The 15,451-nt window shown below is 35.5% G+C and overlaps 1 protein-coding gene across 1 annotated transcript in view; it reads right to left on the reverse strand.

The window, feature by feature from the left end:
* PTPRQ (protein tyrosine phosphatase receptor type Q) overlaps positions 1-14,907 on the reverse strand; it is a 114,256-nt gene extending 99,349 nt beyond the window's left edge. The window contains exons 1-12 of the mRNA XM_087874315.1: positions 14,860-14,907; positions 13,215-13,352; positions 12,498-12,633; positions 10,433-10,687; positions 7,372-7,589; positions 6,934-7,120; positions 6,519-6,803; positions 3,850-4,134; positions 3,078-3,347; positions 2,367-2,627; positions 1,563-1,693; positions 1,059-1,188 (exon numbers count right to left, since the gene is read on the reverse strand). Coding sequence (XP_087730441.1) covers positions 1,059-1,188; positions 1,563-1,693; positions 2,367-2,627; positions 3,078-3,347; positions 3,850-4,134; positions 6,519-6,803; positions 6,934-7,120; positions 7,372-7,589; positions 10,433-10,687; positions 12,498-12,633; positions 13,215-13,352; positions 14,860-14,907 — 2,344 coding nt within the window. The remainder of the gene's footprint in view (positions 1-1,058; positions 1,189-1,562; positions 1,694-2,366; positions 2,628-3,077; positions 3,348-3,849; positions 4,135-6,518; positions 6,804-6,933; positions 7,121-7,371; positions 7,590-10,432; positions 10,688-12,497; positions 12,634-13,214; positions 13,353-14,859) is intronic.
* Between the last annotated feature and the right edge of the window lie 544 nt (positions 14,908-15,451).

Below are 15,451 nucleotides of genomic sequence, written 5' to 3' on the forward strand. Positions count from 1 at the left end.
TAAGTGACTCAATCTTTACAGTGCCTCTCACTATCAGTCAGTAAAACTTTGATATCCACATTGGGAGAAGTTTTATGTATTGCATCGAGATGAATCAGAAATTGCTTATATTGTATTGATACAGTAACCAGTAAGGGTTCCTTTCTACCTGAAATAAAAAGGCATTGCTTCTATCAGCATATTAATTCATGTACTAAGTTTAAGAAAATACTTACATATTTTTATGTATTAAGTTAATTAAGAAAGACAATATACTTTTTTCTATTCTGAGAAAATTAAATTGGGTTTTATCAGCTATTTGTCCATCGGTAAAATAGGCATTACCAGCACTACAGCAGTCCAGAAATTGTCCCTTCTGGATTCTGGGCTTTCCCTGACATCTCACAAATATGCTTTAGAAGCTTAAGCATCCCCCCTGGAACTGTTTGAAATGTCATGGAGGATGCTCTCCCACCATAGGAAATGCTGGAAACCAATAATGTAAGGTTGGATGAAAATCTTAGATTAGTAATCCAAGACACCTATCTAGAAATATTCCCTGTTGAATTCAATAGGACTTACAGTAGATATGCATTGGAATTCTTGTAATCAATATACTGTACTTCCTTTGAAGTTTATAATAATGCATGTTGCTCAATGTAATTAAGAGTAATTTATTATAAATATGAAAATTCACAAGATGAAAAGGCAGAAAAAGGCAGTTGGATTTATACCTTAGTATACAAGTAAGTGATGTATAATGAGAAAAGAAAAACAAGTTGCACAATCAAGTATGTTAAAATAGAAGCTTATGACTAAAGGTCTTCTGACCATCTGAAAGCCATAATGGTAGAAGAGGAAGGTTGCTTTGACTTCTTGTTAGTGAACTTCCTAGATATATCTGGTGTATGAGATAGACCGCCAAATAGTTAGGCTTAGAACTGATCCAGCAGGTATTATTTTCTCAAGGGTTAGCATTCTACAGTGTGGTAAAGAAGCAACTGTTTCTGTATTAGATCTTTGTTATGCTTGAAACAATCATAAATGTTACAACTAACAGAAAAATTACATTGTCATACCTGTTTCTATTTGTATGCTTACAGGAGGGCTGTCCTTGTATCCTTCTTTTTCTGTTTTAACCATAAAGCTATATAAGAAGCCAGGAATCAAGTTGGAAAATTCTGCCACTTCTTGTATCACCTTTTGGACCTGTAGCTCAAGATTTTAAAAAATGTATTCTTTATTTTATTTATTAAATGTATATGCTGCCTGTCTCACTCTCCAGATATTTCCATATTTGTGATTAGTGGCTATGTGTCCCTAGGATCATGCATCCTTTTTTCAGGCTTTTCTATATAGTAATCACTTGGTAGTTTTATGAGATAAGTAGCTAACAGCTACCTATGACATTTTGCGTGCATTCCTTTCCAAAATACACTACAGGATTCATGTAGCTTGACTCGTCTTTGCTTTACCATATAGATGCTTCCATATATTGTCACTTGGACTAAAAATGAACAAGAAAAGCAATATAAGAGTAAATATTCAGATTTGCTTTTGAAAGAATTTATTTGGCAACATACCCTATAAGTATCTGCACAGTTTGTACATGTGACTTCATATTGCTGAAAGTTTCCTTCTGCCTGATCCCAAATAATCTGTATTGAAATATTGGTGATTCTGCCTTCATATATATTTAGTGGAACTGCAAGACCTATAAGAAGCAATATGAAAAATACTCATCAAACACACCAAAAAGTGCCCTGAATGAATGGTAGGATCCAATAATTCCCTGTTACATTATGTTTAGCAGAGAACTCAATACCTAAAGTTAAATTTAGGAATTTTGAAATATACAGTTTCCTAATTTGGTGATAACTTTAGAATTGAAATGAATATATTTTTTTTGTTTTGGACAAAATGTGCACCAATGCATGCTAGTGAAAATAATGTATGCAAATAAATAATAGAATGCTTGCAAAAATGTGCATGTTGGCGAAAATTATATATAAATGCATATATTTACAGATTCGGGGGCAAATGTTTTGGAAAAAATAAGAAAATAAGAAAAAATTCTCAGAAGAATGCAGAAATCAGGTACTGAATAAACAATAAACAATAAATAAATAAATTTGAAGAAAGAAAAATAAATTTGCCCATCTCTGTATGCTACTTCTTGATTTGGACTATATTCTTCTAATCTTGAAGAAGTAAATTTTTGTGTTGTTCAGCAACTTGCAAAAACAGGTGCAAATGTGATGCCTATTTGCCTATTTTATTTTTTTTTAACAAAAATTATATGGTTATATGAGAATGCACAAAATATGCATCTACTGTTATCTATTTTTTAAAAAAAATTAAATCATCTCTAAATTCAAATAACTTACATGTTTTTATAGCTGGCAGCTGATGTACAGAACTTAACATATGTCTGCTAGATGTAAAAACAAAAAAATCATATTCTGTTCCTGGAGTTAGTTTTTCTATAGTTATTTTTCCATCATTCAATAAAGTAAATGTTGCATTTGGGCCTTCTTTACTTATGATGTGAATGCCATCAATTATTCCCATAGCAGGTATTTTAACAAATAAAATCACGAAAGTACTATGGATTTCATACGGAATAACCATCTGTACTGGTTTGGGTTCTAGAATGGCAATAAACAGAAAAATATGATCAACGTATTATTTACAAATAACTGCCAATTATAATAATAAATATTGCACAGGGTTTTGTTTTTCTAATAAAGGATAGTGTCCTTCATCTCACATATTACATGGAAAGTTAAAATAGGATTGACAAAAAATTACATTTATATTCTGCTCTACAAAATTTCACAATATTCTATGGACAAAGCAATACATTAAACTGCTTATTAAATATCTGGATCCACTTAATTTTAATTCTGATTCCATTATCTACTAATATTACAATCTTCATCACCTTTGACACTTTTTAAAAAAAATTACTAATAAGATTGTTTTTTGTTTCATGCATTTATTTTACAACAAATGCTCTAGTTTTAGTTCTAAATAATAACCTGAGCAATGTTGTATTTAAATCTGAATAATAAGTTTGAAATGTATATAAATCTTACTAAGAGTACACTGAATGGTAGTCAAATCACTCTTATTTCCAGATATTACTGTAGCCACTCCTATATCATAAGTCATTCCAGGAATTAATGGTTCAATTTTAAATGTCTCTGTGTTGTTTATTAAAAACATCATGCTTTTATCCTTGAATGCAGTTGGTTTTACTTGAATATAGGATTCCTGGCCTTCTTCTGGGAGTTTCCAAGAGATAATCACATGGTCCTCGCCTACGTCCTCTGGATGGATTAACAGACCAATAGGTGGCGTCACACCTAAGCAACAAAAATAATATATCCCTTTGTATCTGGGACATTAAAATTTCTTTCTTTGTCATAACACTATTTTTAAAAATTGGTTTCTCAGTTGTGAAAGATACAGTCATGAAAAGAACACACAGTGGTTTAATTATGAAAAAAGTATTTTGAAACGGATTCCTTGTTTCTAAGATTTAAAGAGAAAATTATTATGTGTAAATATACATTTTATAAAACACTTGAGGGTGTTTTTAGCAATTTAAATTTTAATCAGGACAAAAAGTATATTTAGTTCCTCTAAAAGAAGAAATAATGTTTTCTAAATTTACTCAAAAGTTTAGCTTCCTGATAAGAACACTGCTCTGCAACACGGAAGCTCCTATGCTTATTTGAAAATTAAAATGAGAATACAATTTTATAATAATATCTTATATGAAAGCAGATATGGACATTTTATACCTACCAGACAGCATTTAGCATTCAAGGCATTATTATCAGGAGTACCAATAGTTAACTCTACCTGTTATTATTTCTATAGGATCCTCATAGCAGCTGGGAGTTCCCTTTTCAGCAACACTTTGAACATATGTCCAATATTGATTATATGATTTGACATTTCTGATTACAGCAGAAGTGTTAGTTTTTCCAAATGAAAAAGTTTTCCACTTGATTGTTTTGCTATCAAAAATGTTCACTAGGTAATGATGGAAACTTGCATTGAATGAACTTGCTGGAGAATCCCACTGTAAAAATATCTCTGATGATGTTACTCTTGCTACCTTTACATTGTGCAGATGTAATGGTCCTAATGATTGGAAATTGAAAAAACAGTTCTAAGGTGAGAGTAAAAAAATGGGACAAATAAGCAAATAATAAAAGATGCAATAATAAAAAGCAGAGGCAGAAAATTAAGCAGAAGTAAATTATACAAGCAGACATTTATTTATATAAACTGCCTTCAACTAATTTGGAGCTGGTTTTGTATTTGAAGTCTTCCCCTATTTCTGAAAGTCCCCTGATTCTTTTCAGAAAGTAGAAAACAGTATTTTGCAGAAGAAACAGCAGCAGTATTCTGACTCAAGCCTTAAACTAAAATAAATTTAAGTTCCCTAGTTACAGACTGGGGATGATGTGATCAGGGTGCTGATCTGTTTAGCATAGGTCTGCTCCAGGAGTAACCCTTCCAGGGGCGGGTTTCAAAACCCATTGCTACTGGTTTGCTCGTGAGCATGTGGGCACTCACACGTGCTCGTGACACTTCTGCACATGCGCAGAAGTGTCCGGGAGGGTGGGCAGAGCCTTCCGCCTCCACTGCTACCGGTTCATCCGATCCAGGGCGAACCAGTAGCAACCCACTGCTGAACCCTTCCCATCCAGTCTCTGGGCCCTGACTTACATTTTTGATTGCTATTGTCTGTGAAGGAAACCAAACTGGCTTTCATAGCCTCTTTCTTTTGTATGGGAATGCCAAACCTGCTTGGATATTGGTGCATTACAGCAGCGATACATACACTCAAAGATACATACACTCATTGCCAGTTCAGTCATTTGAAAACTGTGGATTTTTTATATTTTTATCTGCCATATATTGGTTGCGTTTTACCCAGAGTCACTTTTGGGGAGATGGGAGACTATATAAATGTGATTAATAAACAAATAAACATAATGAAACATCAGTCTAAAAGAAGATTGATTTTAGGGAGTACTGATCTCATGAAGCGTTGACATTAATGCATTAGCTTCTCTATTGGAATGACATCAAATCAATTTTCCGGTGGATAGATGGAGCAAAAATAACAAAAGGACAATAAACATATTCTTAGGTGATAAGATCCCAAAAGAACACTTCTACAGCTTTCAGACATTTCATTCGTTTACTTTCCCAACATTTCCCCCCCAAAAAACATCAATCTCGGAATAGCAATAGTGCTATAAGAGTTTTCATTTCTGCATAGTTAGCTTATTTGTAGGAGACTTAAGATGAAGTAGACTTTGTAGGAGACTTAAGTAAGGAGGAGAGTCATGTATGAACAACTCAGTTTGTATTGAGCAAGCTATAGTTTAACATTAATCTTATAGCAAAAAAGTAAAAGGACCAGGTTGGTGAAACAAGATTCATGGATGAAACTGGAGGATTCATGGATGAAACTGGAGGATTCATGGATGAAACTCCAGTTTCCTCATCCTGCCCTACCCATAGTATACAGAAAATTCAATTATTATTGTCTGCCAGGAGATGAAACTAGGTAGAATAGAAAAGGAAAAGAGGAGCTCCACTCTGAAATTGTAAAAATAGTTACAATTGTTTCTAGGCTGTAAGGATAACACAATTTGGGTTAACACACTTTTCTGCCACATCAAAGAGAGGCAAATGGGCACATTAATGTGGCATTACGTGAGGAAATAGACTTATAAGATACTATAAAACCCCAGTGAGAAAATAATTTTAAGGCAAACACATTACCATTCTTAAGGTATTAAAGCAACCACATCTTTCCAAGACCTTCAAAGATGTTTCAAAAGCTATTTGCGGGGTTTTGCATATTCAGATTTGATACATCAAAGAAAGTGTTTGTGTGCATACACCACACACAGCAGCAAACCCCTACTAGAACTTCAAATCTTATCATTTGAGATAGTAAGCTAAATATCTTTAGTACAGATGCTACTGTACATAGTAAATGCTTCATTAAATATATGATTTGAAAACACTATTTCACGAAATCAAAAAATAATTCCCTCCCCTATATTGCCATTTTTATAACAATATTTACTATATACTGTGGTAGTGCATCAGGGGTTAAAATTAACTTGCCATATGTTCTGAGCCATACCAGAATTTGAATCTGATTGTTTACTCAGAAGACATTAAACACAAAGCAAGTTTTTGTTTTAAAGGAGCATATATATACTGCTCAAAAAAATAAAGGGAACACAAGCAGAAGACATCCAAGATCTGAATGAATGAAATAGCCTTATTAAATACTTTGTTCGTTACATACAGTAGTTTATACACTGCTCAAACAACTAAAGGGAACACGAAACTACTGTATGTAATGAACAAAGTATTTAATAAGGCTATTTCATTCATTCAGATCTCGGATGTCTTCTGCTTATGTTCCCTTTATTTTTTTGAGCAGTGTATTAAACAATGACACACAACACAATTTGTATTTTATTGTAACTTACTTGTCTCTACCGTCATAACAGGATGCAAATTAATTTGGTCTCCTTCAGGGGTCTGGGCTGACAATAAAAATTTGTAAGAGTGACCTGGGTCCAGATTGAAAATTTTTGTGCGCGTTGAATTTAGAGTAAAAAATTTGGAATACTGTTCTGAGTGTTCAGAATAGTACTTAATGTTAAGTTGAAAATTTGAATTCAGCCAACCATTCAAATTGTTCCACAAAAAGGCTGCTTCATTTGTACCGACATCTTGCATTTTAAATGTGAAGTTTTCAGGAACTGAAGATACTGCAAAAAAAAAAAAAAAAACACAACCCTCAAATTTTAAATTAAAAATGCCAATTCTCAATAAGCAATTTTTTTTTGCTTTAAAGAATAAATTTTAATTTAAAAAATCTAAACTTGAAAAAATAATTACATTCATATTCACAAATATATGGCAAAGAGATATAGCAGAAAAATCCTATAAAGAGATAATCTGGGACAAACGGATTTCTCTGGAAAGCATAACAATCAGTTTCATTTTCTGGTATCAGTGACAGAGAAGAAAATTCAGATTCTCCAAGATATGGGGAGTCATCAGTCCATGCGAGATGTCCTTCTTCCTAAAAGAAACAAGATTACTGTTTTCTTAAATTACTAAATTGTTTTCTTCAGTATATTTCATACATTTTAAATAATAAGTAATTTAAATTAATCATTATTTTGTTATAATTGTTCATATATGTGTAAATAATGCTTTTATAATAGTATTACTGAAAATTAAGATATGTGTGTGTTTGTGTGTGTGTATTATTCAAATAAGACAAAAGAATCAATATCAGATCTACAGTTTAGTAAGAATTAATATACTGACCTTAACATCATTAAGTCCTGTCCATACCAGGTTTAGCTGGTTGAATGACTGAAGATAAGAAGTTATAAAGGCATATTCTTCTTTGTTTCTAATATCAACAAGATGTGCCCCAGTTGAAAACAATCCACACTGATGTTGTGCCATATTCCAAGGTTTGCTGTCTGTATTAACTTTATAGCAACTCTGTTTGAAAGCTGTCCAACCATCTGAACACAAACCTAATAAGGAATATTTAATTCCATGCTTTTTCCAATAAGCACATGAATGATAAGATAAAACTTTCAAAATTTAAGAAAAATCATATTTCAAATAAGATAAAAATGGGAATGAGGTACACTTTTTTGCATCCATGAAATTCATAAAAACAACATGAGCACCAGGTATTTGTATGATTTCCTACAGGTTTGTCCAAAATGACTGCATTGTTTGCTATGTAATAATCAATGTTGTATCCACATGTTATTTCCTATACTTACTCCACAGTTGATGCTATAGATATAAATAATTAATGTAAAATTGTGTATATGTATGTTTCTTTTCCATCTATTTTTAAATATATATTTCAGTGTAATTCTGCCATTTTCGAAACAATCAAATCTTTCAGTAAATAAACTATTAGGGTTCAGATTTCAGTAAGGTAATGCATATATTTATCACCATTGTTCCAAAAATAATTTCAGGAAAATTTAAATACAATTATGTATAACTTCTTTAATTGAAGCAAACTGCAATAAGTAGTATATTTTCATTATAATTCATAATTCAGTAAAGTTATATATTGTTATTCTCACTAAATAGCACAAGACTTGCCTCCTATTTCAATACGAATTTACATCTGGAAATGTACATTTAGCAAAGGCTTTTAATTATGCAATGAATTGGGAACATTTCGCTATTATGTTCACTAGTTATATTTACTCCCTATATTTCTTTAAAGGAACTTTTTTTAAAAACAAAAACAAAGCTTACATGTTCTTAATCAGACAATGGTCATTTATTTATTTATTTATTATTTATTAATTTAATTTGTATACCGCCCTTCTCCCAGAAGGGACTCAGGGCGGTGAACAGCCAAAATTAAAAAACATACAAATGCAAAAGTTAAGATAATTAAAAGAATTAAATCACTGGCTACCCAATTTAAAACCCCAAATCCATAAAATTTAAAATCCCAATTAAAAACCATTTAGGCTAGGCCGTCTTGATGAAATAAAAATGTCTTCAGGGCTTTACGGAAGGTCCGGAGGTCCGGGATCAATCATATTCCAGGAGGCAGCTCATTCCACAGGGCGGGTGCCCCCACAGAGAAGGCTTGCCCCCTGGGGGCCGCCAGCTGACATTGCCTGACCAACGGCACCCCGAGGAGGCCCTCTCTGTGAGAGCGTATTGGCCGGTGGGAGGTTATCGGTAGCAGCAGGCAGTCTCGCAAATACCCTGGCCCTAAGCCATGGAGCGCTTTAAAGATGAGAACCAACACCTTAAAGCGCACCCGGAAGACCACCGGGAGCCAATGCAGCTCGCGCAGGAGAGGTGTTACGTGGGAGCGCCATGTCGCTCCCATAATCACCCGTGCGGCCGCATTCTGCACCAGCTGGAGCCTCCGGGTGCTCCTCAGGGGGAGCCCCATGTAGAGAGCGTTACAGTAGTCCAGGCGTGACGTAACCAAGGCATGAGTGACTGTGCACAAGGAGTCCCGATCCAGAAAGGGGCGCAACTGGCGTATCAGGCGAACCTTATAAAAAGCCCCCCTGGCCACGGCCATCATATGCTCTTCTAAAGACAGCCGTGTGTCCAGGAGGACACCCAAGTTGCGAGCCCCCTCTGTGGGGGTCAGTGACTCGCCCCCAATAGCCAGCGATGGCACCAGCTGGCTATACTGGGACGCCGGCATCCACAGCCACTCGGTCTTGGAAGGGTTGAGCCAAAGCCTGTTCCTCCCCATCCAGACCCGCACGGCCTCCAGACACTGGGACATCACTTCGAGGGAATCATTGGGGTGGTCTGGGGTGGAAATGTACAGCTGAGTGTCATCAGCGTACAGATGGCATCGCACCCCAAAACCACGGATGATCTCACCCAGCGGCTTCACATAAATGTTGAACAGCAGCGGCGAGAGGACCAACCCTTGCGGCACCCCGCAAGCAAGGCACCTCGAGGTCGACCTCTGCCCCCCTGCCAACAGACTGCGACCGGTCAGAGAGATAGGAGGAGAACCACCGCAGCACGGTGCCTCCCACCCCCAATCCCTCCAGCCGGCGCAGCATGATACCATGGTCGATGGTATCAAAAGCCGCTGAGAGGTCTAACAGGACCAGAACAGAAGAACAACCCCTGTCCCGAGCCCTCCAGAGATCATCCACCAATGCGACCAATGCCGTCTCCGTGCTGTACCCAGGCCTGAAGCCAGACTGGCACGGATCTAGATAGACGGTTTCATCCAGGAACTGTGGGAGCTGTTGCGCAACCACACTCTCCACAACCTTCGCAACAAAGCGAAGGTTGGAAACCGGACCGTAGTTTGCCAAAACGGCCGGGTCTAGAGAAGGCTTCTTGAGGAGAGGCCTCACCACCGCCTCTTTCAAGGCGGGAGGCAAGAAACCCGCTCTCAGAGAAGCATTTATAATCCTCTGGAGCCAGCCTCGTGTTACCTCCCGGGTGGCCAGTACCAGCCAGGAGGGGCACAGGTCCAATAAACATGTGGTTGCGTTTAACCTCCCCAGGATCCTGTCTACATCCTCAGGAGTCACAGGGTCGAACTCATCCCAGGTAACATTCTCAAGACCAGCCTCAGTCACCCCGCCAGGATCTACCCAGTCAGAGTCCAAGCCTTCCCGAATCTGAGCGATTTTATCATGCAGATACTGTGCAAAATCCTCAGCCTGCCCTTGCAAGGGGTCTTCCCGCGCTCCCTGATGTAGGAGGGAGCGAGTCACCCTAAACAAGGCGGCTGGGCAGTTATCTGCCGATGCAATAAGAGCGGAAAAGTGGTCATGGTTAAATGCAGAACTATATTGATATTCATTGAGAAAAGTGACAATAATGCATTAATTATAATACTGACCTGTTTCAATTTCAAAATCCAGTATCTGATATACATTAATAAATTCTAAGTCAAGTTGCTTAAATTGAAGAGAAAATGTGTGCAACGTTGCAGGTCTCAGATCAGTCCATTCATAAACTCGTTCTTTATTTTTAAATATATAAGAAATGTTTTTATGGAAAATTCCTATAGAAAAATCATGAACCAGCATATTCCAGTTGAACAACACACTTGTAGTTGTTACACGAGTTTTGACACTACTTTCTGGAATTCCATCTATAATAGGCATAGAGAAAATCAAATTATATATTAGATTATTTACATTAAGATAAATTATTTTGAATCAGACTCTTAAATGGACACTATGGATAATAGCAAAATAGAAATGTGGTCAACAAATAAACTGAAAATTATTTCAGTTCAGCGCAACTGTATTTATGTGTGTATTTGCATTTTATACAGTATGTAAAACAATCTAAAGTTGAGAAAGTGAAAAGCATTTTTGAAAATGCAGGCACGTTTAATTCTTTGCTCCAAATAGCAATGTGTGCAAAATGATTTGATACTAATGGCAGCTAAAGGGGATTACTGTGTTGGAATGAACATTATGACAGTCATCAATTCTGAAAAATAAATTTTACAAAGGAGGATAGTGTATATCAATGATATACAGATCAGCTCCCATCTGGTTTAGATTGGTCCAGTTCAGACTATAACATTAAATCAAATCAAATATTTGAACTAAATTAATTCAGTTTGGAGAGTAAGTTTGATTAAGTTATTCTAAATGAACAACTTGATTATATATATATATTTTTTAATTTAATGCAGTTTACAGGTGCTCAACGTAAGCAGCTAAGAAAGCAAGTACAAATACATACAAATCCAGAAGGCAATTTTTCTATAACAAACCAAACACACTATAAGACTTTGATCACTATCCTGCCCTAAAGCCTGGGAGAGTAGCCAAATTTTCAGTGACTTTCCAAATATCATCAGAGTTTTTGCTATATGAATCTCTGTTTCTGATGGCAGGCACTGCAACGAAGAAGTATACTTTCTAAATTCTCATGGTTGACACTGTTTCATGGAAGGAGCATGAAGCATAGCCACTGCCCAGTCTCATTAAACCAGGCAGAAACTATTGCTTATTTTGGCAAACTTCAAATAAACAGGCCATATGCCATGAAAAGCTTTATAGTTGGTAACCAGCCCGTGGCATTGCACCTGGAACCAGTAGTGGCACTGCATAGCACATCACAGCATACCCATCACTGCCCACATCATAACTTCTAGAACAGTGATACTTTCTGAGTGGTCTTTAAAGGCAGCCCCATAATCCATTCATGACAATCACATTTTTTGTGAGGTGGCTGGCACATAAATAAGATAAACAAACAAACAAAGGGACAAGCTATGAATTACTCTCTGAAGTTCACACATGCCCTGTGATCAATATTAATTCAAAAAAAACAATTGTGATCTGATCTGATTTGTCAATTATATGAATCAAAATTTAATGTCACCCCTAAATTTGTACTGTATGAGATTACCAAAAAGCAAATGTAAAATTTTGATCAACAAAATGCCAAAGCGGTAATAAGTAATATTTGTATCATATTATGTTTTCATATTAATTTTAATACAAACTTAATGTGTGGGAAGTTTATATGGAGTATAGGTAGTCCTTGACTTATGATACAATTGAATCCAAAATTGCTGTTGATAATCAAGAAAGTTGTTAAGTGAATTTTGCCCTATTTTATGATCTTTCCAGCCACAGTTAAATGAATCTCTGTGGTTGTTAAGTTAGTTACATGACAGTTGAGTGAATCTGGCTTCCCCCATTGACTTTGCTTCTCAGAAGAACATAAAAGGGGATCACATGATCGTGCGACACTGCAGCCTTCATAAATATGAATCAGTTGCCAAGCATCAGAATTTTAATCATGGGATCATAGGGAAGCCACAATGGTCCTAGGTGTGAAAACCTGTCATAAGTAATTTTTTTCAGTGCTATTGTAACTCTGAATGGTCACTAAATGAAATGTTGCAAGTCGAGGACTGTATATGTTGTCCTACTTACATATTTTAAATGATTTTGCATATAGAACTTTTCCACTTTTTACTGATTGAATCATCACATCATATTTCTTGTCTTCTTCAAGCAGAACTGTAACTTTTTGTACTTTTACTTGAATTGCAGAAACACTTTTCATATTCTATAATTTAAACAGATTTTAATACAGTATTATTATACCTAAGGCTGAAATCATAAACAAATTTTAAAACAAAATATGATCTGCTTTTCAGTACTTATAGCTCCTTTTTTGGATAAATTAGAGCCCTTTGTATATTTATCAAGATTTCCAACTTAATATAATATCTGCACTAATAATCCACACTTATAATGAGCCCTGCAGAGTCCGCTCTACAATGATATTTCAATTGCTTTACTTTGTGATTGTGATTGCTTAAGAATAAAATCAAAAAATAACTACCAGAGAAGTAGCAACTAAAGAACCAAGCATTAGCCTTTTCATAGTTCATGAAATATAACCATTAAAAAAACTTGTTTATATGTGTCATTGTTTACCATTAACCAGACATAACTGTTTGATGATTTGATGCCTACTTATCAATACTGTATTATCAATGTCGATATTATCAATATTATCAAATGGTAATAAATGTAATATATTTATAAATTATAAGCATTCTGCACAATATTTTAACACATTTTCTAACAAAGAAAAGAATAGCACCACTAAAAATGTACAACAATGTTACTTTGAAAACTTACTTTTTGAGCAAAGTCATCTGGAATGTGATATGTTATAATATAAAAATCTGGATATTGATCTTCTGGAAATTTTGACCATTCCAAAGAAACAGCTCTAGAAGGGTTCTTCATTTTATCACACTTCAGATTGCTGGTTATCTTTAGTAAAATAAAAGTCAGGCGGAGATATTTCACAACATGATTATTAAACCATTCCAATATTGTTACTATATATAATTATACATATCATTCAGCAATGACATCAAATTTAACATTTTATTTGGCTCAGATTATGACTTAGTTCATATCATGAAGATCATCATTAAATGTTATTCTCTGGTTTGGATTAAAAAAACCTAAATTTCTAGATATTAACATTCATTACAGATGGCAGAATATCTTGAGAACATTCTTTCCAGCATCTCATGACATCATCCTTGATTAAAGGGTCAAGAGACATGAGGTGGTGTTTTAGTACCCAAAGCATTGATGAGAAATGGAGACTACATAAATCCCCAATCCTAAACTAGCACTGCCACTACTAGAAAAAGTTGTGATTTAAGTGAAAAGAAGTGTATATCCAGAGTTCAGCTAAATATGTGAAGAGTAAGCAAGTATATTTCTACCCCTAATATCATATTGTCCAAATAAACCTTTACGGGATAAAGTGGCAACAAAAGATCTTATCTAGTCATGCTATATGCTATGTCTATATGTTCCTAAAAAGAATACCAAACACCAGAAGAATTAGAATAGAATAATAGAGTTGGAAGGGACCTTTGAGGTCTTCTAATCCAACCCCCTGCCCAGGCAGGAAACCCTACACCACTTCAGACAAATGGTTATCCAACATCTTCTTAAAAACTTCCAGTGTTGGAGCATTCACAACTTCTGCAGGCAAGTTGTTCCACTGATAAATTGTTCTGTCAGGAAATTTCTCCTTAGCTCTAAATTGCTTCTCTCCTTGGTTAGTTTCCACCCATTGCTTCTTGTTCTACCCTCAGGTGCTTTGGAGAATAGTTTGACTTCCTCTTCTTTGTGGCAACCCCTGAGATATTGGAACACTGCTATCATATCTCCCCTAGTCCTTCTCTTCATCAAACTAGACAAACCCAGTTCCTGCAACCATTCTTCATATGTTTTAGCCTCCAGTCTCCTAATCATCTTTGTTGCTCTTCTCTGCACTCTTTCTAGAGACTCAACATCTTTTTTACATCGTGGCGACCAAAACTGAATGCAATATTCCAAGTGTGGCCTTACCAAGGCATTGTAAAGTGGTATTAACACTTCACGTGATCTTGATTCTATCCCTCTGTTTATGCAGCCCAGAACTGTGTTGGCTTTTTTGGCAGCTGCTGCACACTGCTGGCTCATATCTAAATGGTTGTCCACTAGGACTCCAAGATCCCTCTCACAGTTACTACTATTGAGCAAGGTACCACATATACGGTACCTGTGCATTTTGTTTTTCTTGCCTAAATAACCTTACTTTTTTCACTGTTGAATTTCATTTTATTAGATAGCATCCAATGTTCAAGTCTATCAAGATCCTTCTGGATCTTGAGCCTATCTTCTGGAGTGTTAGCTATTCCTGCCAGCTTGGTGTCATCTGCAAATTTTATGAGTTCCCCATCTATCCCCTCGTCCAAGTCATATCTATTCTTACCTGAAATACACATTGGGTCACAATTAAAAAGCACATTGTCTTGTCCATAATGTGGTTCAGTCTCAGATTTTAAAATTAGTCAAATTTCTAATTGAATTATGAAGCCAATCCTGTAAAAAGAAAGAAATAATATAACAAAATCTACTTAAAAATCTACTTTTTAAAATACATTATTCTGTAGTCACATCTTTGAGAAAACATGAGACTTTTCAGTTTTCAAGTTAGATCTTTTTTCAGTATATGATCATGTGGTAATATAGATAGTCCTCAATTTACAACCACAACTGAGCCCAAAATTTTTGTTGAGACATTTGATAAATGAGTTTTGCCCCATTTTATGACCTTTCTTGCCACAGTTGATAAGTTAGTAACCTGGTTGTTAAGTGAATCTGGTTTCCCCATTGATTTTGCTTGTCAGAAGGTTACAAAAGGTGATCACATGACCTGGGACATAGCAACGGTCATAGGTATGAAGCAGTTGCCAAGCATCTGAAATTTTATTACATGATACTGCAAAGATCGTAACTGGTCATAAGTCATTTTCAGTGCTATTGTAACTTTGAATGGTCATTAAATGAATTGTTGTAAGTTG

Source organism: Pantherophis guttatus, chromosome 7 (assembly GCF_059756535.1).
Source record: "Pantherophis guttatus breed Tessera chromosome 7, ASM5975653v1, whole genome shotgun sequence".
NCBI lineage: Eukaryota > Metazoa > Chordata > Lepidosauria > Squamata > Colubridae > Pantherophis > Pantherophis guttatus.